At 35.9% G+C, this 24118-nt stretch overlaps 1 protein-coding gene across 6 annotated transcripts; it reads left to right on the plus strand.

Moving 5' to 3' along the window:
• The first annotated feature begins 1634 nt into the window (after positions 1 to 1634).
• Positions 1635 to 22653, plus strand: LOC113736573 (ATP-dependent DNA helicase 2 subunit KU70). 6 transcript variants are annotated; one of them, XR_003459767.2, is made up of 19 exons: positions 1635 to 1847; positions 1935 to 2012; positions 4918 to 5034; positions 7069 to 7183; positions 7323 to 7428; positions 7538 to 7655; positions 7797 to 7880; positions 7968 to 8026; positions 8751 to 8884; positions 8976 to 9019; positions 10551 to 10627; positions 16310 to 16457; positions 17458 to 17519; positions 18260 to 18320; positions 19683 to 19775; positions 19907 to 19975; positions 21362 to 21464; positions 21608 to 21791; positions 22234 to 22653. XR_003459767.2 is itself a non-coding variant. In XM_027263600.2 (19 exons), the coding sequence occupies exons 1-19, from the start codon at positions 1782 to 1784 to the stop codon at positions 22345 to 22347; spliced, it is 1884 nt and encodes a 627-aa protein (XP_027119401.2). In that variant the 5' UTR covers positions 1636 to 1781; the 3' UTR covers positions 22348 to 22653. The 6 variants fall into 6 exon arrangements, 5 of the variants coding, with proteins under 5 accessions (XP_027119401.2, XP_071900783.1, XP_071900784.1 ...); XM_027263600.2 differs by having other exon boundaries at positions 1636 to 1847; positions 19907 to 20027; XM_072044682.1 differs by having other exon boundaries at positions 1636 to 1847; positions 8751 to 8833; positions 19907 to 20027.
• The last annotated feature ends 1465 nt before the right edge of the window (positions 22654 to 24118 follow it).

The raw sequence follows: 24118 nt of genomic DNA on the forward strand, positions 1-24118 counted from the left end.
CTGTTGTACGAGCTCCAATAAAAATAGCAGTTGAAATGTCTTTCTACAAGAACTCAAAGCGGCAATGAAAAAGCAATGAACAGAACAAGAACCCAAAACGTCTTTCTACAACATTCGGCTAAGGCTTGCAACAGATGAAAAGCTAGAAGGACAAAAATGCCCCTGAAGTGAGCAGATGAAATTTTAAGGACAAAAATGCCCAATGAACAGGAACCCAAAACGCCTTCTTGTATATCCTCAAATGTAATTAAACAAGAAAAAATTAGCTGGCTAGTAGAAATCAACATCACATCTCATTAATGCTTATTGTAAATGGTGTAAAACAGCCAATGTTCCACTGACATCGGCTAAGCCTTGCATAAGCAACAAGCCTTCCACCATAGAAGCAACAGCCTGTTGTACGAGTTCTAATAAAAATAGCAGCTGAAACGTCTTTCTACAAGAACCCAAAACGGGAATGAAAAAGCAATGAACAGAACAAAAACCCAAAACGTCTTTCTACAACATTCGGCTAAGGCTTGCAGCAGATGAAAAGCTAGAAGGACAAAAATGCCCCTGAAGTGAGCAGATGAAATTTTAAGGACAAAAATGCCCAATGAACAGGAACCCAAAACGCCTTCTTATATATTATAAAGATATATATATATATATATAACCATGTAATATAAATATAACTATTTTCAATTGGAAAAAGATAAAAGTTATGTTAACATAATTTGAAATTTCAATATCTTTTCTTAAAAGTAAATTGAGCTCTACGCTCTTTCATAGAACTAAATTCATTTATGATTGAATCATTGCTAAATTTTTCAGCAACTTATTTTTCTATATACACAGTTAGACAATCATTCAAGAAATTATCTTGCATCTTGTTTCGGCGCTTTGTCTTGATTATTTTCATAATTGAAAATGTCCGCTCTGTAGTTGCAGTTGATATAGGAAGAGTAATAACAAGTCTAATAAATTTGTTAATATGAGGATATATCACTGATTTTCTTGTCTTCACCAAGTCTTGACATAACTCATGAATACTAGATAATTCTTACAATTCATGATGATTTGGAATGTCGAACTCAAAATATTGACGTTCTATTCTTAGACGTACTAGTTCTTGCTTTTAACAATTATGAATTGGGTCTTTTTAGCCCATTAACAATTATGAATTGGGTCTTTTTATTCTAATACATCATATTGGGTCAATTTACTATGGAACATCAAATTATATGTTTAATTTTTGAAAGTTAAATAATTAGTACAATAAAAAATAAATAACTTTTTCTGAAGAAAAAAATTAATTCAAAGATGACTAATTCATATATATATATATATATATCTCAACTCTCATAATATAAACTAAAATTATAAAAATTTAGGGGGGGCCAATTTTATTTTACACATATATTTACATATTATGAATTAAAATTTTCAAAACTTAGGAGGGGCCATGGCCCCCCTCTGTCCCCCCTTGGCTCCATCATTGAGTGCAAATGTCTATCCAAACATGAAGAAAAATAATTTACAAAATTCAAGACCCATTCTAAAATATGCAACCCAAGTGAAAAAGAGAATGAAGAAATAAAAAATAAGGAAAAGGCAATTTTGTCATTTCACCAACCTCTTTAAAACCCCCTCCCCCTCCTTTATTCGAAAAGCTTCTCCGAGAAGGCGCGGGGTTTTTCAGTGTACTTTGTTCACTTCTTCTGGTCGACTCCACGCACGACCGGAACTTCTCTCTACGTCGTCGTTTCCTTCCTTCCGCCGGAAAGCATCACCGGACAGCCATGGACCTCGACCCTGAAGACGTATTTCGAGACGACGAAGACGACCCTGAAAGCGAATTCCATCAGGTTCTCTTTTTTCCCCATCTTCTAATCCAATATTCTTTAAATTTTCAAATATAAACTAGCAAAAACGAAAAATCAAATTTTTCTCAGGGAAGAGATTCTACTAAAGAACTAGTGGTTTACCTGGTCGATGCTTCCCCGAAAATGTTCTCAACTTCTTGCCCATCAGTAAGTCCCCTTCGTTTCTCTTTTTATGTGCATATTAATTTGTTTTAGTTGTTTATGGATTCTGGAAATTGGGTTTTTTATATGAACAATATTAGTTGAGATTTATAGTTTTAGTTGAAAAGGGAATAATGTCATAGAGGCTTGGATGTTAATAACTTAAAATAATGTCAAAGGGGTTGCTGTATTTTTGCATAATTTTGGTTAAATTGAACTGCATTTTGGTATAAATGGCGAATAAGCTCATATTGAATGTTCCTATTAGGCAAAATTTTGTAGAAATGGCACGCTTTTTGGACCCTTAATTTGTAAAATGGTTGCGACATTGGGATTTTTTGTTCTAACGAGCATGTGTTGTGGTTGTTTATGCGAAAAGTACATTTTTTTAGTACATTTGGCAGTATATTTCACGTAAATGTACTATTTCACTACCAAGTTATGAACGGTACTTCATTTATTCACTGTAAGAGGCAGTTGTAGCAACTGTTTTACAGAATGTTTACTTGATGGTAGTGCATTTAGTATTCAGTAGTACGTTCATAGAAAAATACTATATCACCACTGAGGCATGGATTGAATTCCATAAATATGATATCCAGTTATTGTGGCGTTAAAAATCAGTACAAATGCCCTTGATAATTGACAGCATAAAATTTTGCCATCTTTCTGAATAAGACATCTTCAGTCTCCTTTTTCATAAGTTTTCCCATATTGGAGCATGTTGGAGGGATTACTGTGAAGTACAGAGTGAAAGCAATATTTATGGACTTTACTTAAGATTATCGAGTGCTGAAAAATCTTTAGGAATTTTGCTTAATAATCTTTATTGACCCAATTTACTTAAGATTGTCTTATGACTTTTGCTTAATAATCTTCATACTTAATTTTTTACTGCAAAGAAATTTTTCGTAACTAGCACATTTCACTTGGTTGAGTGATCCATAAGTTTTTTTTAAAAGTAATTCAAGTTTTTCTTTTTGTTTTTAATCTAGTTGTGAACCTATTATTCCCTTCCTCTACTGAGTATTCCAAAGAAGTTTTTGAGTAAGGCATCATAGAATTCATTAATCAAGAAAATTTCAGGGGGTGTTTGGTTGGAGGGTATAGGAATCAGGAATTGGATTGAGTCCCAAAATTGTTGCTTGGCTAATGGGTATGGGTTTTGAAATCTTGGAATGAATCATGAAAAATCAGCCACTCTCAATACCCAACTAGATTGGAGGGTTTTGATGAATCCCACATTTGATTCCAAAATCTTTAAAAAAAAAAACCCGTGCAAGGGGCACACAGCCTGCACCATAGAACACAGGTGCCGATCCAATGCGCCAAGGTATGATGGAGTGCCTAAAGCACTGGCAACAAATAAGAAAGCTGTGAACATGGCACCAATACGAGCAGCCCCACTGGCAAAGAAGTAGTGAGAATAGAAGTAGAGAAGAACAAGAATGCCGAAAGAAAGCTGCCAAGACAAACCCAATCCACCGACAAACTGCAAGAAAGCATATAAATTAACAACCCATAAATGTTGGATGCAATTGAAGGAAGGTCAGTTTCCTAACAATGGTGGGGATTTGACAAAATCAAATCCAAAACTGCTTCCTCGTTGCGTCAGTGGGACTGTTGCTTCTGAAGCTCCATTGTCTTTACCAAAAATTGAATATTGATACTAATTGGTGATGGTTAGTTGCTGGTTTAATGGGTGTTGGCATGGTTGGGTGCTAGTTCAATGGGATTATGGTGGATGTGTATGTGGGATAAGCATTCGAACGAGGAAGAAGAAAGATATGAAAAGAAAAAAGAAATTAAAGGTAAAAAATTGATTATTAAATTTGATACCCATTCCTTACCAATATTTACCAAGCACCCGCATTTGTAATGATATCTTTGTCCAAAACCCATACTAAGTTTTTTTGTATGATTCCAATTACAATTCCAATTCCTATGCTTGAACCAAGCGCCCACTCAACCCAACAGAAATGGAGAAACTTTTGATCATGCTTTTATGCTGGAAAGCAGAAAATGACCTATTATTGAAGAAAGAGATGCAAGGTGTGTGAGGAAGCTAGACTTGGCTGTTTACCTGGCTAAATTAAAGGAAGAAATCACTAAAAAGCTCAATCGGTTGGAAGAAGAAAGATTCACCTGTTTTGTGCGAATGGCCTTAGGAATGGCTCTTAGTAGCAATTGTCTTTCATCATCAATTACCTTGAGAATAAATTGATGGAAGATTTTTCAAACATGAAGAAAAGAGTAGATTTCTTGTTCTGTAGTAGTGTAGATTATTAGTGGTCCTCTTCAATTACTGAAGTCAAGTACTACATCTATTAACCCTTAGAGATGGCTCCACCATACTTTTGAATTGGAACATTCTTGGTTAGTTTATTCAGTTGACATTGAGGACATCCAGAAAGACATTTTGGAATCAGCCATCTTTTGTTTCATTTTCCTTTGTTTCTAGAGATCTATACAAAGTGGGAATCTGGCTGTATTGACTGCATCTTATTTTTTTGGGAATCTTTCAGTGCAATAGTTGATATAATAATGCATTGAACAGTGAAAATGTAATTGAAAAGATTGTTGTATATTAAAGAACGTTTGATTTCAAAAGTTAAACTATCATCTTGTGTGTTGGCCAAAGTGACAAAGTTATGTTGAACCCTCGAATATGTTCAAAGATCTCGAAATAATCTTCCAGTTCCAGGGAGAATTAGCTAAACTTCATTTCCATTGAAATTTAATGGAGTTTTCCCGTATTTCAACAAAATAATCTAACGTGGACGGTACTTTTGGAGATTCTGACCAAAAAAAATTAGACATTCTATGCCCTCGGAGAGTGGTTTGTTGTGCTAGGTCATTGACATTATCGTTTTTTGTCTTTTATATAACAGGTTTTTATCATGTGTTTCAGGAGGATGCAAAGGATGGATCGCTTTTTCACGCTGCTATGAGTTGCATTTTGGAATCACTGAAGACTCAGATCATTAATAGATCTTATGATGAAGTCGCAATATGTTTCTTCAATACTGTAAGGATTTTATCTCTGTAGTTTTTGTCTTTGTCCATGAATCAAATTTGTTATTTCAGCTTTTATATTTAGATATATGTCTGAAGCAGTAATTGACTATCATTTATTTGGACTTTGGGGAACAAGCTTTGCAGCTCTTGTATCTCTAGTTTCTTTAGCAGTGTTCCTTGAATCAAATAATTAATATGACATGGTTTTTTAAAGAAAAATCTATATGACTTTGAAAAGTCAGACTAACCTACATCTATTTGGATATTTTTGAATTTAACACCCTGTTGGGTTTGAGCTTGATGGCTTCATGTTCTACCATCTTATATTACCAAGTTCCCTGTGTTGTCTTTCTGCAAAGTTAATGGTGCTTAACTCCTCAAAAAAATTGATAAGGAAGAGAAAATTGGTGTAGGAAGATTGTCATTTGCTACAAATCCATCACTCCATCAGGGTGCAAAAAACTAAAAGTGGAAGTTGGTAGCAGAACAGAGAACACAACATTTTGAAGGAAGTTAGTTTCTAGGTTGTTGGAGAGCCCAAGAGAGCTGGTAGATATTTTAAGATAATGGCTGTGATAAAAACAGCTGTCTGCAGTACCTAAAATAGGTACTTTTGGGGCTCCAAACACATTATGGTCCTAAAGTGGCAAAAGGCCAAAATACCCTCACTCAGGCACATGCCTAGAATATGTGCACCTGCCAAACAATTTCAGAAACTACAAAAAAATGTTGGCAACAAAGTATAATCAACTGAACAACAACAAAATCTAAGTTCTAACATGCTTCTGCATCACATTGTTGGAATTGTCTATGCCTCTATGGTGGTTTATTTGAGTTGAAGAAGGATAGTGGTCTAGCTTGTTTAAAGGACCTTGGTACAGGAGAGTTGTTGAATATGGAGATAGTAAACTACTTTAGTGTTGCTGTGTTGGAGTTGTTGAAGGAATTGGAAGGATTTTAAGAAGAAACTTCAGCAACTTTTCATTAGAGCATTTGGCTGTAAAGACAGTTGGTAAAACGCATTGTTGGATATACTAAATTTGACATGAGGTAAGATTGCCCGGTGGCTGATCTATGCCTAAACATGGTACAGAGTTCCCTATCAGCTGAACTTTTAAGGTGAACGTGTTAAAGAGTCAGAAATTGGATCAAGTGAAGAGATCTGCTGGTTGCTTGAATTTTACTTTACTAGTTTTCTAATATTGAAAGAAGTATGGGAGATAGTTAGATTTGAACTATGAGAGGAAAAGGCATTTTGGTCAAATCCTTTGATCCTACTCTCAGGGAATATGCAGAAGAAAGAATTTCTTGAGGAAAGTACTGCCTCTTATGTCCCATCAAATGTTTCCCCTTTTCAAGCGGTGAAGGAAGTATACTAGCTTGGAAAGAAAAGAAAGTCTGAAATCTGGGAGATGTGTTTTTTTGCTTGTTTTTTTCACAAACTTAAGAGGTGGGGTTCAGTTTCCCAATGTTATGAGTTCTGGGGATTAGCTATCTTACTCCTTATTCTTTGTGACATTATTATGCAACATTTGGTTGGGTTTTAACATAATTGACAGAATTTCTTTATCTATAATACATGCAGTTTTCCTAGTAGAGGTATAAGTACTGTTGGGATTTGTTCTAAAAATTTTTTCGTATATATATTATTTTATGATGGTGCGGCTTACCTAGGTGTCATGCCAGGATAGGTGATCTTGGGATTATATATTCTATAGTTCCATGTCCAAAAACAAAGTAAAGATGGGCAGGACACGTTGATTAATTCAATATGGTGGAGTGCTCTGAACCAAAGAAGCCCTTTATGCAAATTGTGGACAGTTTACCTATAAAGAAAGAACATGTTCTTGGAGGGTATTGGAATTTCTGTTAGACAATTGAAACATCCTATGAGTACCTGCGCTTTGGACACACAGAATGGTATCCAAGTGGGAGTCAATCTTTTGACTGAATTAATTTGTCTGAATTTCTGCATAAGCAGCTTGTGTTTAGTTTCTTGTCCAGGCACTTATACTCCATCTTTCATCTTTTATTTGTGAATCAGAGAGAGAAAAAGAATTTGCAGGATTTGAATGGTGTTTATGTATTTAATGTTGCTGAAAGGGAGGATTTAGACAGGCCAACAGCAAGGCTTATCAAAGAATTTGAGTGCATAGAAGGTAAAGTAATTACAAATTGTCAAGCATGATACTTACCTTCTTCTCCTCTTTCCCATATTCTACATGCAACTTATTAATCTTGGGAATGCCTTTTGAATCAGTTAAATGGTATGGTAATAGTACCCGTGCCTGTTTGCAGAAAAATTTGATAATGACATTGGCAGCAAATATGGTATCTTGTCTGGTTCTCGTGATAATTCTCTCTATAGTGCTCTTTGGGTTGCTCAAGCTCTACTCCGCAAAGGGTATCCCTTTTCTTTCTCATTTCTCATCTTTTCTCTCAGAAGACTATTGAGACACCAACACTATCTAGCTATTTGGTTTTCAGTGATCATGTTGACTGAATTCCTACAGATCTGCAAAAACAGCCGACAAAAGAATGCTTCTGCTTACCAATGAAGATGATCCTTTTGGCAGTATCAAGGGAATTACAAAAATGGATATGTTGCGAACAACACTTCAACGAGCAAAAGTAAAGACAGGATACATATATGCATGTGTTTTTGCAATAATCAGATGATTAGTTGTGAACGATAAACATACAGTTTGTTTTCTTCATTCACAGATTTTTATTGGTAAGACTTAGATTGCTCCTTCTCTGTGTTTTTCTCAGGATGCTCAAGATCTTGGTATTTCGATTGAACTACTCCCACTGAGTAGGCGAAATGATGAGTTTAACGTATCTCTCTTCTATGCTGTATGTATATGCCTACATTTGGAGCGGTCTTATTAAACTTCTTTTGGTGCATTTAGATGAATGTCATACAATTTGGTAAGTTCACAGGAATTACTTGGGCTGGAAGGTGATGAACTTGCTCAATTTCAAGCCTTGGCTGGAGAGAGGTGAGCACTAGTAAGCTAATTGTTGCCACAAAAGCTAAAGCTGATGTTGCAGCTCTAAACACAATTGATTTGTTACACACAATTAGCAGCCCTATGCCCAACTTTGCAACGATTAATGTCAATTTGCGGCTATGAACTGTTGAAATTCAACATAAACAGCTGATGCCAAGAGAGATCGGCATGCTCCAAATTTGCCTAGCTAAATCTTGTCTACTGCAAAGCTAAATCTTGTCTACTCTTAGGCTTACCATATAATGAAAACACAAATAAGTTTGAGGAACCAATATCAGGCTGAAGTTTGTCAACATGAAGATTGGGGAATTATGAAATTCACGCTGAATACTTTTTTGATCCTTTTGCAAATATTCCCAGACCAAGAATTTAAAAGATTATTTTCTGGGATCTTGATTTGGTACACAATTTTCCAGTTGTCTCTCACCTGGAACATTAAAATACGAATCAGTTTCTGACAAGATTCCAAACGCTGAATAAAAATGGATGGAGTTGGAAATACTCCACCGTGATCTTTTCATAATCATGAGCATTAGACAGATGAATACAACTAATGTAACTAAAGAAATTCAACAAATTGTTACCTGTCAAGTGTTTTTCATCTCCTTGTTTGCTGACTGACAGCATTCTTTTGTAACTGCTGCATAGTTACATTAGTTGGAAAGCATTTTGCACTTTGGTATTAGCCAGTAAATTATACCTTCTGTATCAGATTGAAAGACATGAAGGAACAACTGAGGAAGCGCATATTCAAGAAACGTAAGATTCGAAGAATAAAGTTCATAATTGCCAATGGTATGTCCATAGATGTGGACACCTATGCTTTGATTCGTCCAACCAATCCAGGTTCTCTTGTTGCAAATATGTAGCTTGAAAAAAAAAAAAGAAATACTATTTTCTCCTAGTGGTTGCTAATCCATTGTGTTTTTGGTTTTAGGGACAATTACTTGGCTTGATTCAGTAACCAATCTTCCAATAAAAGTATGAGTTATCTAATTCATTTTTACTTTGTGATGCTGAGTAGTATATACTTATTCACGAGGCAGTAATTCCTTTTTAAGTTGTCAAGTTATTTGTCAAACATTGTTCCTCCCACTATTCTCGAGATCAGGAGTGAAAACAGTTGAAAAGGTTGAAAACATGAAGAAATGGTGGTAGAACAATTCAGCTTTATTGCTCTTTGGGCTTCATTATGATTAATTGTGTGTTTGAAAGGTTTCTCCGTTCCAAACTGGAAAAATATAGAGCTTTTTAAATCTGATAGAGACTGATTCATCCTCATTACCCATCACAGGCATCTAATCACTTTGTACATGTTATGTTCACTTGCCTCAGCATCTGTACAAAGGGGCCCTTTGAAAATATGCAAACCGGTCTTTCCAATAGTATTGGTACTGTCTTTTTGGCTGGAGTTCCTTTTCTGCGTCTTCAAATTGATGGCTCGAGCATTAATGAGAAATCTAATTGTGCTGGCAAGTGGGTCGTAGTCTGAGATTGTTTTAGTTATTGTTCTACTTGTCATGTGGACAACTGCTTTTCCCGTTCCAAGTAAAAGAGAAAGCTGCATTGTCTTTTCTAGAACATGAATTTTTGATATGCATCTTTTTTGCTTCATATAAATGAACATGTAAAGAGTCCAACAATCTGAGAATGAAGGAACAATGCCATATTTTCTCAAATTGCATATATTTAGAAATATTAAGCTGGAAAATTTTCCTCAAAATCCAAGAAGAAAAGGAAGAAGAAATTCCTGAGGGAGACGCCATTTCATCACCTATTGGCTAATCCAGCCTCAAAAGAGACCCTGTTATTGCTATTTTCAGGCGGCCACTAGTTTCCCTTTTCAGACTATTGTAGGCATCATGAAATTTCGTGTTCTGGATGAGCCTCTAAATGTATCCTTCCCCCATTGTAGTTTATATCAACATAAGTAAAGGCCCCGGCAACCTGTCAAACTTCCGTTGATATATTGGCTGATCTAATATCTTTAATTTTCTGTTGGTGGCCTTTTTTTTTTCCTTAAAGGAGCTGGTGCTGAAGTTAATTCAGTTAAAGTCTAGTTTCAGAAGCCATAAAAAGGATCTCCGCCTTCCCAAGCATTGCTCTTTTCTTTCATGAAAATCCCTTCCTCGTTGAAAACTGCCTGTTCTACTAAGAATCTTTATAAGGAAAGGTAGATATTAAGGAAAATAAAGATCTGCTTACATGGTTATCTGCCACAAACCAAATTAAGAGATTACGAGGTTTATTGGGTTGTTTTCTTTCTTCCTGGCCATTGTCATGCATTATCTCCAATCTTCTTGTTGTATGGAAAATTGGGGCTTCTTATCATGTACCTTTTTAATGCAATATTACAAGTTTAATGCTCTTAAATAATGAATTTATTGTATTTTGTTGTCTGCCTCCATTTGTCTCTTTAATTCACTTTCATCGACCTCTTTGGGCCAAGTATTTCATTGTTTGTGATTTTCTTAGTATTGACAGGTTTTTTTGGATTATTGACATTTTGCAGTCTGATAGATCCTTCATTTGTACGGATACTGGTGCATTACTACAGGAGCCTGCTCAGCGTTTTCAGTCTTACAAGAGGTGCGTCTGTTGCATGCTACGTCAGAGCATCTGTTGGTCTTAATTTGCATTGCATTGTAAAGGATCATATGATAACTGGAATAGCAATTAAAGGTTCTTCAATCGGGTGGAAAGTATCACGATCGTGAACACCACGACCACACCCAATATTACACACAAACACACACACTCTCTCTCTCTCTCTCTATCTCTCTCTCTCTCTCACACTCTCTCTGCTATCATTGGTGTGCGTCTAGGGCAGGTGGGAGAGTCACAGTGGATTGGGACATTCATTTTAAGAGTGACAGCTTTCTGATGTGCTTGTTTTTTCAGTTTTTTAGAAGTTCCTTTTTTGTAATAATGGCAATCACTAATCAGACTAATATTTACAGAAAAGGAGGTTAATGTTTTGAAATGCCTTGCTTGTGTGTTCTCTTTCCGTGAAATCGAATCCCATAGGCACTTATTAAACACAATTGAAATATCATTACTATTGATAACTGTTAACAGGTATCTTGGGAGGAAAACATCTAGTCACTGTATTATGAGTGACCAACTAGTATTTAGAGGAGTACAAATCTAACCGACTATTTACAAGAATACCCTTACTAATTTATTATCTATAAGAATACTAATATTCTCCTAACACTCTCCCTCAAGTTGGAGCATATATATCATAAGCACCCAACTTGTTACAAATGTATTTCACCCTAGAGCCCCCTAAACTCTTGGTAAACAAATCAGCCAATTGATCTACAGATGGTACATAAGATGTCTTGATGACTCCGTTAGCAATTTCTCTCGAATGAAGTGACAATCAACTTCAATGTGTTTTGTCCTTTCATGAAACACTGGATTAGACGCAATATGGACAGCCGCCTGATTATCACACACTAAATTCATAGGCTGTTTATGCTCAAATCCAATTTCAAGTAACATGCTTTTCAATCAAATCAACTCACACACAGTGTGAGCCATAGCGCGGTATTCAGATTCTGCACTTGATCTGGAGACAACTGTTTGCTTCTTACTCTTCCACGACACTAAATTACCACCAACAAACACACAGTATCCTGTGGTCGATCTTTTATCTGAGGCAGAACCAGTCTAATCTGCATCACTATATCCTTCAATATCAGTGTGTCCATGATTTTGATACAGCAACCGTTTTCCAGGAGCACTCTTAAGATACCTGAGAATCCGTATAATAGCATCCCAATGACTAGTACGAGGGGTATCAAGAAATTGACTCGCAACACTCACTGCAAATGAAATGTCAGGTCTCGTTACAGTGAGATAATTTAATTTACTCATAAGTCTTCGATATTGCCTAGGATCATCAAGTAATGCACCTTGATCTCCTACTAATTTCACATCAGGATCCATAGGAGTATCACAGGTCGGCAACCTAACATCCCAACTTCACTCAACATATCGAGTACATATTTCCTTTGACATAAATAAATCCCATATTTAGACCGAGCTACCTCAATACCCAAAAAATACTGCAGATGACCTAAATCCTTTGTCTGAAAGTTTGCCTGCAGATTGGATTTAAGTTTCTGGATCCCCACAACATCATCACCTGTAATCACAATATCATCCACATAAGCAACTAATAAAATTTTACCAGCATTAGAATGCCGATAAAATACTGAGTGATCTACTCCACATCTTGTCAGACCGAACTCCATGACAACACTACTAAACCGGCCAAACCAAGCCCTCGGAGACTGTTTCAATCCATACAAGGATTTTTTCAAACGACAAACCAACCGCGGATTCTCCCCCTAAATAACAAATCCAGGATGTTGTTCCATATATACCTCTTCTTCCAGATCTCCATGCAAAAATGCATTTTTCACATCCAACTGATGCAATAGCCAATTATAAGTGGCTGCCAAAGAGATAAGAAGACGAATAGAGGTAATCTTTTGCAACAGGAGAAAATGTTTCGAAGTAATCGATTCCATACACCTGAGCAAATCCTTTAGCTACCAGACGAGCCTTCAATCTATCAATAGAACCATTAGATTGTACTTTTATAGTGTACACCCATTTACAACCAACAACCGGCTTACCAGAAGGAAGAGGAACAAGATCCCAAGTACCATTTTTCTCTAAAGCAAGCATCTCTTCTTGCATAGCTAACCTCCAACCAGGATCATTGAGAGCATGGGTAATAGTTTTAGGAATGGATACCGAATCAAGGGAAGCAACAAAAAAAGAATATGACCGAGAGAGATGAGAAGAAGAGACAAAATTAGAAATAGGATGAGAAGTACAGTGCCTCTTACCTTTACGTAAAGTAATAGGAAGATTTGACTCAGGAGGGTGTCATACCTGGATCTGAAGATTGAGAGTTAATTGGTGAAGTGCGTAGCATATCAGGAGTTTTCTCAACCATGGAACGACGAGAATAAACTTGAAGGTTAGGACGAGATAATCGAGTTGTGGAATCTGGTGAACTAGATAGCTCAGGCAATAAAGATGAAGGGACTGGTAAAACAGGAGAAGGAAAAGAGGAACACTGGTCTAACTCACAAGACATACCTTACTTCATAAAATAAGGAGTGGATTCAAAGAAAGTAACATCAGCACAAGTGAAAAAACGATTTAAAACTGGACTGTAACATCTATACCCCTTTTGTGCTCGTGCGTATTCTAAGAAATACACTTAATGGCATGATGATCTAATTTATCCACCCCGGAAGCAAGCTGATGAACAAAACACACACATCCAAAAATACGAGAAGGTAATTTAAATATAGGGTCATGAGAAAAAAGAATGGAGTGAGGTAATTGGCCTCCAAGAATATTGGATGGCATGCGATTAATTAAATAACATGCAGTTAAAACTGCATCACTCCAAAATTGTTTGGGCACATTCATGTGCAACAAAAGTGTCCGAGCAACTTCAATTAAATGTCCAATTTTTCTTTCAGCAACTCCATTCTGTTGTGGAGTGTGAGGACAAGAGCACTGATGAAGGATACCGGACTTAGTCATAAAGGTATCAAAAGGAGTGAAAAAATATTCTTTCGCATTATCACTGCGAAGTATACGTACAGGCACACCAAATTGATTCTTTATTTCTGTAACAAATGCACAAAAAATGAAATATAATTCTGAACGATCTTTCATTAAATAAAGCCATGTAACTCTGGAAAAATCATCAACAAAGATTACAAAATGTTTAAAACCTAACTTTGAAGTGACTCGACTAGGACCCCAAACATCAGAATGAACTAACAAAAAGGGTTCGGAAACCCGTTTATTAACCCTAGGGGCAAATGAAACACGATGATGCTTTCCTAATTGACAAGATTCACATTCTTATGAGGACAACTGACTCAAGGTAGGAACCAACTTCTTCAAATTTTGTAGAGACGGATGACCCAAACGACAGTGAATTTCAAGAGGAGAAACAATAGCAGGGCACGCAATCGGACCATTAGAGTTGAGAAAATAAAGACCATTATGCTCACGTCCTCCACCAATCGTCCTCTTTGTCTTCAAATCCTGAATAACAACAAAATCAGGAGAAAAAATAACTGAATACTGTAGAAATTTGGTAAGCTTACTAACGGACATTAGATTAAAAGGCAAATTGGGTACGTAAAAAACAGAAGACAGCGGAAGAGATGGGTTAATTTCTACAGTGCCTAGTCCTTTAACTTTAGTTGTAGATCCATCAGCTAAAGTAACATGAGGGAAGGAAGTAGACTCTTGAAAATTAGAAAAATTTCTAGAGGTACCTGACATATGATCAGTAGCTCCGGAATCAATGATCCATAAGTCAAAATTTTTGGAAGTGGAGAGACAAGCCATAGTATTACCTTTTTGTGCTAAAGAAGCAGAGGGAAGAGATGCGTGATTTGCAGTTTGGTATTGCAGAAATTTGACATAATCTTCCTCGGATATGGTAAAAGTCTTCTGGGACCCTTGTGCTGAAGAACTTGATTCAGTTTAGTCAATGATAACCGCATTAGCAAACCGAGGTGGTTTTCCATGTAAATCCCAACAAGTATCATGAGTGTGATTCTTCAAACCACAATGAGTGCACTCACGGGTGCCTCGACCTCCACGACCCCCACGACCTCCTCTACTTCTTCCTCCACGAGAGCCACGTCCCAAGTTAAATTGCTCTATCCGACCATTGTTAGCAACTAAAGCAGATTTATCATTAATTAGAGCACCATCACCCTGTGTATTGCCCTTAGATGCAGAACGTAAGACCTGAGCATATACCTCTGCAAAGGATGGTAATTGTTCACCTGCTAAAATTTGAGATTTGATTGCTTCAAATTCTGGCTTGAGACCGGCCAAGAATTTGAGCACAAGCATTTGTTCTCTTTGCCTCTGCATAACTGTAATATCACTTGAGAAAGGCATTATGGCATTTAATTCTTCTGAAACTCGCTTAAGATTAGCAAAGTATTCAATTACTGTCTTGTTATCTTGTTGCAACTGAAAATACTCCAAAGAAATATCATACATCCGTGAAAGATTACTACAGTATAATAACCGGACATAATCCCAAACTTCTTTTGTTGTCTCACAATGAGAACACATGTAAGCAATTCGTGGCTCCATAGAATTCCATATTGCTCCAAGAATTTGGGCATCCTCTTGAATTCACATTAGTTTCTTGTTGTCCTCCGTAGGAGAGTCATCTGTGAGATATCGTTGCTTTCCTAAGCCTGTCAGATAAGTCTTAACGGCTTTTGACCACTGTTGATAATTAGTGTCATTCAACTTCCAATTTATGATTTGAGGCATCACCATTGGCATAATATTAGTCGACGTCACAATACCTTTTGATAGACTTTCAGCCATAGCGAATAGCACTCCAAACCAAACGAAGGGTCAAAACTCGAGTTGAACAGCGCGCGAACAGTGCCATGAACAGTAACAGCGCTGCGTGAACAGTGAACAGTGTCGCGTGAACAGCCGCGATGAACAGTATCGCGTGAACAGTCGCGATGACCAAAACTTTTGCTAGATGTTTAACCCTAACCCTAGGACTTTTGCTCTGATACCATGTTAACATGTATCTTGGGAGGAAAACATCTAGTCACTGTATTATGAGTGATCAACTAGTATTTATAGGAGTACAAACCTAACCGACTATTTACAAGAATACCCTTACTAATTTATTATCTATAAGAATACTAATATCCTCCTAACAATAACCTCCATTTCCCTAACCAAGCATGTGATTTCTTATGGTCATATGTTTAGCTGTTTGGACCTCTTTTTGTTGCAGCAGGAGTCACAAAATTTGTAAAATAAATAAATAAATATATATATAATACAAAAAATAAAAGATAATTAATAGTAGTGGTGGTGGTGATGGTGGTGGTAGTAGTAGTAATAATAATGGAAAATTTGCAAGTAACTCATTAACAGAAAATCTGTGGGAGCAAAGATTTGCATCTCAATATTTAAGTGTAAATTGCTAAAAGCGAATATAAGCTGGTGAAACTGCAAGCACAAAAAACACCCCTACTTTTGTATAACATCAAATTTTGCGTGCAATAAAGTTGTTCTCTTAAGTACTTTGTCTCACCCTTTTCTCTCCTTAGTTTATCTTGTAAAGAACATTTCAAATATTTGGTTTGATAGCAGATAATTGTTCTGGTAGAGAGGTACTCAAACTTTGTATAAACTTTGTATTTTTATGTGACATATCTTTTTCAGTGAAGATGTCATGCTATCAGTTGATGAGCTTTCAGAAATCAAGAGAATTGCAAGTGGACACCTTCGTCTTCTAGGTTTCAAGCCATTGAGTTGTTTGAAAGACTATCACAACTTGAGGCCATCAACATTTATTTTTCCTAGTGATGAGGTTATAATTATTTCTCAAGACTCCTGGGTTTTGCTTCTCTATTTTAATACTACTTGCTCTTGCCATATCCTACTCCCATTTCTTTCTGATGCTCTCATAACTGAATGGTAATTTTTTCACAAGTCATGGAATTCTGATTAATTATTGCTGTTCTTTCATGTCTTTACTACATAAGCCTCCAGTTCTCTCTCTCTCTCTCTCTCTCTCTCTCTCATATTTTGGAATAGCCTGGTTATGAATCTGGATGCATAGTAAGTGTAAAAGTATGCACAAGAAAAAGGTTCAGTTGTAGTATTGTGCTAGCCTTGTACTGCTTGAAAGTACAAAATATTAGTCATGCCTAATGGAGTTTATCATACAAGTACCATTCTCTTTTGAACAGTAGGATATATCTCAAATATTGCAGATTCTGTTGAACTGCGGTAATTTATACTTTTTTTTTGTTCTGAATAAGAAAAACCCCATCTTGGACGTAAATGTGCAATAACTCGAGGTTTACAGAATTAAGAATCTTCATTGATTTTTTTTTAAAATTCTTTGATGCGTATCAACTGTTATTATTGACTATTGAGATCTGATCATGGGTCAAGCTAACAGACATTCTCATTTTTTCTTTAAGAGGTGGATAAAACTGTAGTTTTTCAGAGTCTAATTGCTACATGATGCATGCTTTTAGTTATTGTTGGAAGTTTAGCAAAAGAACATGAAAAGTGTAGAGGCTTAAAGCCTTTGACTTTTGACTTGTGCAATTTTGTATAGTCATTCAAACTTTTCTAAATTATTTAGAATAACACTATTGCCCTTTTTTCTAATGTGATGTGTGTGAGATAAAAAGGTAGTTGAAAGTATAAAGAGGTGGTTGGAAATATAAAAAGGTGATTGGAAAATGTGTTTATGATGCGAGCAAAATTATATTTGGAAAAAAAATTTGTATGCAAAAACACCCGATGTTTTCTTGCTACAGCTATAGTCTTGTTAACTGCTTATAGTATTATTGCAGGAAGTGATTGGAAGTACTTGCATTTTTGTTGCTCTTCATAGATCCATGTTGCAGCTTAATCGGTTAGTAATCTTGATATTTCGTATTCTTTATAATACTGTATTTTCTAGTTGATCCCTCGATACTAAAAATTAACACGCAAAAGCATGGAACAACTATGCAGCTTAGGATCTATTTGAAGTGCTATGATGGGAGGCTGAAACCAATTAAGCAGAAAGTCTAGTTTGGAATAGTAAAGCATTAAAGAATCCTCATAAAAAACAATCAATCTTGGAAATTCAGTATATATTTTCTTTCCCTCCACATATTTGTTATTTTGATGGAGGTGACAATGCACATCTGAACTCTTGAAACTTTCTCAAAAAGAAAGAACTGTTGAGACCTATGGTTGGTCTTGTTTCATGCATCTGCTACATCTACCCAAAATTGTATAGGATGCTCAATTGTTGGAATGATTGTGCCATCCACTGGATTCAGGCTAAAATGACTTTAATATTTTCTCCTCTTTCTAGGTTTGTGTTGGTGTTCTTTTTGCAACTCTGAATAGCTTAGCACATTCTGGTTAATAATTTAGTGCAGTTTTAAGCAAATATTATTATATTACTGCTGCTTATAAATGAGGGAGGGAAAAAGAGAAGGACATTGACGTTATAGCTACAGCTTGGAACAATTTTAAACGTTTGCTTCTGATACTTGTACTTTCACATCTTTTCATGCACAAGATTGAATTGTGATTGACTTTTTGGTTTTTTTTTTTTTTTAACTAATACTATGAACTTATTCTTTCATGTATTGTTTTCAGTTTTGCTCTTGCTTTTGGTGGAAGTTCAAATAATCCTCATCTGGTTGCCCTGGTTGCTCAAGTACGTTTTTTTTTTTAAAAAGCTCGTTACACTGTTCATTTTCATGTTGGTCAGCTTGTAGAATGCGAACTCTGAGTTGGTATAAATTAGCTTAGCATAACTTCAGCTAATCTGTGGCTGGAGTATATGATTGGTTCACCTTCTGCTGACTGCCTGTCCTATATTAGCCAAAATCTGCATTCTTGCTAATAGTGATGGGTGTTTCAAAGACCAGTTTTGTACAGTTTTCTTTCACCAGCTGATGCAGTTTCTTTTCTAACAAGTTAATGCGATTGAAACATTGCACTTGGTATTTTTGATACTCTAACATGCAGATCAGCAAATGATCACTGATGTACAAAAAGGATCTAACTTGCATGACAGTCTAATGTGGCTAAAGTCTTGATGCTCTAATATCGGTTTACAAGCTTTTAAGCGTGCATAGTCAACTTGTATAATTTAACTGTAGATGGTTGTGCATTTTACAGTCTGATTAAGACTTTAGGATTTCTAATTTTTTTTGTTTGGTCTTAAAGATGTGTCATTTAGGCATACGATTTCAGTAGAGTTGCAATGTTCTTTGAATGGGGGAGTACAATACCCAGACAAGTTTCTTTGATTATTGCCTTTACCATGGCTTCATTTTTGTCGTTTTCTCTTTTTTTTTTCCTTTTGGGAGCTTTCCTCCCTCCCTCCCTCCCCCTCTCTCTCTCTCTCTCTCTCTCTCTCTCTCTCTCATTCTCACACACACACACACACACACTCTCTCCTTCACTCTTATACATACACTCACATACCACTCTCACAAATTAGGATGGTGTATTCAATTAAGGATGTAAATATCACAGTACACGATTCTAGAAGACAGGAAAATGATCTGGATAGGGGTGGCAAAAATGGAGGCTTAGTACAAAGTAGGGGACCTTCACACATGGAGGGTGCATGCCTGTAGTCTCCCTGGCTGGAGTCAATAAAATTCAGTGGAACACTATAATTTCTGGTCAGAAGCCCCGCCGGGGGGGGGGGGGGGGTGGGAGGGAGAGAGAGAGTTGTCATTTTATTTTAATTTTTTTGCTATCCGAATTACATTGTGCAAGTGCAATCTGCAGTACCTTGATTGTAAGGTACACACCTGTATGGAGATAAGTTGGAAAAAGAGCATCCACGGATAATGTGCACCTAGAGGATTATTTGTTTTCCTCTGAAGTACTGGAGGGTCATATGTAGCCAACTAATTGATGAACTGGTTCAGTTTGTTTTCTTCACAGAATAACCAGTAGACAACATCGCAAGGGACTACATGGAAAAGTTTTTTTAAATTTTTATTTTGCTTCAGTTTTTCTGCCTGCTCGTACTTACACTCTCGTTATTGTCAAATTATAGAATGAGATCATCAGTGGCGGTGGTCAGGTTGAGCCACCAGGAATGCATATGATATACCTTCCATATTCTGATGACATCAGACACATTGAAGAGGTAAGAGGAATACATGTGCATGTGTGTGTGTGTACATACAATACATATATATATGTATATGTATGTATGTATTTGGGTAAGTAGGTTGGTAATGACATTACAGCTCTAAAATTTTGGTGTAAAACTTGCAGGTTCATGCAGATGCAAACACCATTGCACCTCGAGCAACTGATGATCAAACTAAAACGGCCTCTGCTTTGGTACGACGTATTGACTTGAAAGATTTTTCGGTATGCCAGTTTTCAAATCCCGGTATGTTTGACTATCATGTATCACATGTACTGTTCCAATTGCTGTCTGTTTTGCTTTTGACTTGACAGAATGCTAATAGCATATATAACATGTAATTTAACAATCCATTTAGCATAGTAATACTGAGGGCTTGTTTGATAACTCTATTTAAAGCTGAAAATTAATTCATTCAGAACTTTTTCAATTCAGCATGTTTGAAAATAGAAAAGCCTTACCACTTAATGTATTAAGCGCTGCTTAATTTGTGTATTAACTTTGAAGTGAATATTTTTCACTGAATTTTCTGAATTGACTATACATAGTATAGTTCTCATACATATAACACTCATACATACTCTTACACAAAAAATACATTTGTTCTTTTTCTGTTCACATGCACGCATGCAAATATACACTCTCCCACACAAATATGCGCACTTAAACACTACCTTTAAATTGTTTCATTATTTTCTCTCTCTCAAACACACGCATACACACTTTTTATTCTCTCTAAATACACAAATAAAGGTAATTTTTTTAAAGATGAAAACATAATATTTCTGTGATATTTCAATTCAGCACTATAATTCAGTTAGTTATCAATCAGATACAACTTAATTAACTCAGCAACTTAATACTTTCAGCACTAATTTTAAGATTTCAAAATTCAGATTTCAGACTTCAGTCTTATCAAATGGGCCCTTAATTTACATGGAATGAGTGGAATTGGAGTGTTTGACCTGGATAGAGCTTGACTTTTACTGTTTAAGTAGCAGTCTGGATGGTGTATGTAGACCAAGCACAGTGCTTGGAGAGCCAAGCATTTGCTCCTGAAATATGAGAACTTTGAAAGGAAAGAGTACAATAACAATATAAAAGTCTGCAATTGACTTATATCATGTGAAAGTGTCGAAGCTAGAGATTACTTCCATTTGTCTTTGGACTAGGGAAATGACCTTAAATGTATTCATATTTGATTTTTTACTTCTTTTGCATTCTGAAATTGGGGAAATGACTGTGGGCCAAACAGTCGAATACATAGACTCAGTGAGGTTTTGAATGAAACAATATTGATGTGGTGACTCCTCAAGTGTTCATTTGTCATTTACTAGTATTTTTAATCATGCTAGGTTTCATTGTTAAACTGTGTCAGGTTTTAGAAAAGTTGACTGAATGTTGCTCTGAATTACCATTAATTGTTCTTATAAAATTGCTTTCAAATTGCCTTCATGCTCGTATCATGGAGTCGTTTGAATCTGCCATTCTGCTAAGAAAGTTTATTAGGCTCTTTTGGGCTCCATTCTTCCTAATTTTTCCTGGAATTTCTTTGGCCTTGATAGAAGCACTTCTTGCAGCTTTGCAGAGACACTATGCTGTATTGCAGGCTCTTGCTCTTGATGAAGATGAGATGCCTGAAATCAAGGATGAAACTCTTCCTGATCAAGAGGGCATGGCCAGGTGCTAGAATTTCTTTGCATTGTTAGATTTTCTTGTCAAATTGTTGAATGGAAGTCTCTCTCTCTCTCCCTCCCACACCCCCCCCCAGGGGGCGGGAAAAGTTTACTAAAGTTGATATTTAATTCTGGGTATACTGATCATAGGCCAGGTATTGTTAAACTGTTGGAAGAATTCAAACTTTCAGTCTTCGGAGAAAACTATGAGGACAATGATTTGACCACTGGTGGAACAATGACTGAGGCCTCTCGAAAGCGGAAAGCAATTGCTGACAATGCAACGAAGGAGTATTCAAAATATGACTGGCTTGAACTTGCAGACACTGGAAAGGTGCGTTCAGATAAGCTGATCTTTAATTTTGAGGTTTAAATAAAACTTCACTTCTTGGATTGTTGAACACTGCTCATCAGTATAGGTAACGATGAAGTCAAATTGGTGTGTTGAGGCAATGTTTTCTTTTTTCCTCTTAGAGAGTTTAAGCATACCTAAAGCACAACACGGTAGTAAATATGGTTATGACTGGCTGATTCAAAATGCATGACATCCTCCTTGCATGTCTGATAGGATAGATAGATAAAGCAGCATCAACTCTTTAATGTTGTGGTGAAACTGATGGTTCTGGTCCTGGTTCTGGTTCTTGGTTCATACTTCTTAGATGACATTCCAGGGAAACGAAAAAAAAAAAATCTAGCTATTCTTTTTGTTAGAATCAGCAATTAATTTCTTGTTTTCCGGGAAGTTTGCCAGTTACATTCTATTGTGGTTGTTTCAGTTAAAGGACTTGACCGTGGCTGAGCTGAAGTACTATTTGACAGCAAACAACCTCTCTGTTACTGGTGCAAAAGCTGCTTTAATCAGCAGAATATTGACTCACATGGGAAAATGACGAACATCATGATTACTGTCTGAACATCACCCTGACTCCTGTTGCTACTGATTTTCTTGCTCCAGTATCTGTATGCATGTATGTACTTGTAGCTATCCCTATTCACTAACGAGAATATGTATAGGTTTTGACATTTTGTTGCAAACAATGCACACAATGTGCCCCGCCACTTCCCTTTAAGGTAGTGAAGCTTTAGTCATACCATGCAGAAATTGTAATGCCTTTTGACTTTTTTCTAACCTTGTATGATTTCGTGCAAGGAACGCCCAAAAATAAAAGAAAATCAAGCACCCCTTTTTACCCTAATCTTTTTAGTGGTGTATAAACCTAGCGTTGAACACCTGAAATAGATGATGCAGACAGCATTGTGATGGAATTTTTTTATTTGTCCTTTCAAATTATGATTTTGCTTTTTGGTCTTTGGCAGAAGGCCTTTTTTTAATAAAAAAACTTTTGATGTCTTGCACCAGTCCACAAGGATGTTGGATTTCTCCACCAAAGTTGTATTATTCCTTCTGTTCCATTGAAAGTGCTATGTGTTCCTCTTTGGTATGTTATAAAATTACATCATCTTATCAAATTTGGCAAAAAAAACTATCCTTTCATTTTCAAGTTGTATCCATGGTGATTATTGATTCTCTATTATGTATTTGAATTTTCAAAATCTCGACATCAAGTAGTAAACAATGGGCTTTCATTACACGTCCAATTATGTATCATGAAAGTTGTATTGAATGTATTTCACCCTCCATGTTAAGTTTAATGATTTATGTGGACAGTGAATGATTGTGGGCTCATATGTTATACTTTTCTTCTTAGACAAAACTGAAAAAATGACATAAAAAGTTCAAAAAAAAGCAATAAATTACCTTCACTTTTGCTACTATACATAAAAAGCATGGACTTCTAAACGTGACAAATATTACGAGACAGTGAGACCATATAGTATACATGTTTGGACAAAGAAAATTTGCAAGATTTATTTCAGATTTTGTTTTGCTTGCATCATACACACAATTCCCAATCACCTTTTTATCTCACATACATCACATCACAAAAAGTACTACAGTAACTGGATCAAATAAATCATCCAAATAAATTCTTATCCAAACAAACTCGTGTGTATGTATAAATGTGGTTGAAATACGATTGGTGCAACCAATCGAAGAAGCTACCTTTGTTGAGTCCAACTAATTTATTGTATAATATGTACTAGATAAAGTTTGGATTAATCTTTCCGACATTGACAATGTATACACTATCAACGTTCGATAAATGACAATTATGCAAAATTTGAATTTGGCATTCAACTTTTGCACACATGTCATAAATCAAACGGTGACAATATATATACTGTCAGTATATATAAAATTTACTCATAAAGTTTACACACATAACTTCTTTTCTTTTTCTTTTCTTTTTTAAAACCCTCTAATCCTTTCCCACACCTTTTCTACTTTTAACTGTGAAGCACATAATTCAAACCTGAACTTGACAATAAGGAAGAATTTAAGAGTTCTTCCCAATTACTAGACTGAATCCAGTAGTTGTTTACACACATAACTTGTGGAGTAGTATATTCTTAATATATATATATATATGAAAAAAATGCAATTTTGGTCCTTACAGTTTGACACGAACTATTATAATTCTCAAAGTTTAGATCAAAGCAAATCTGGTCCATAAATTTTCAGTTTGAAGCACATTTAGGACCGTTGAATGATTTTTTTTAAAATTTTCAAGGGATAGAGTCACATGATCCTTGTCAGAA

Source organism: Coffea arabica, chromosome 3e (genome assembly GCF_036785885.1).
Source record: "Coffea arabica cultivar ET-39 chromosome 3e, Coffea Arabica ET-39 HiFi, whole genome shotgun sequence".
NCBI classification, from domain to species: domain Eukaryota; kingdom Viridiplantae; phylum Streptophyta; class Magnoliopsida; order Gentianales; family Rubiaceae; genus Coffea; species Coffea arabica.

Bases quoted from the DNA above. Each gene is read 5' to 3' on its own strand.
- LOC113736573 (XM_027263600.2), top strand. From the start codon at position 1,782: ATGGACCTCGACCCTGAAGACGTATTTCGAGACGACGAAGACGACCCT. The intron at 7,429-7,537 runs GTATCCCTTTTC...GAATTCCTACAG, and splicing joins CAAGCTCTACTCCGCAAAGG to ATCTGCAAAAACAGCCGACA. The intron at 20,028-21,361 runs GTATGTTTGACT...CACTTCTTGCAG, and splicing joins ATGCCAGTTTTCAAATCCCG to CTTTGCAGAGACACTATGCT.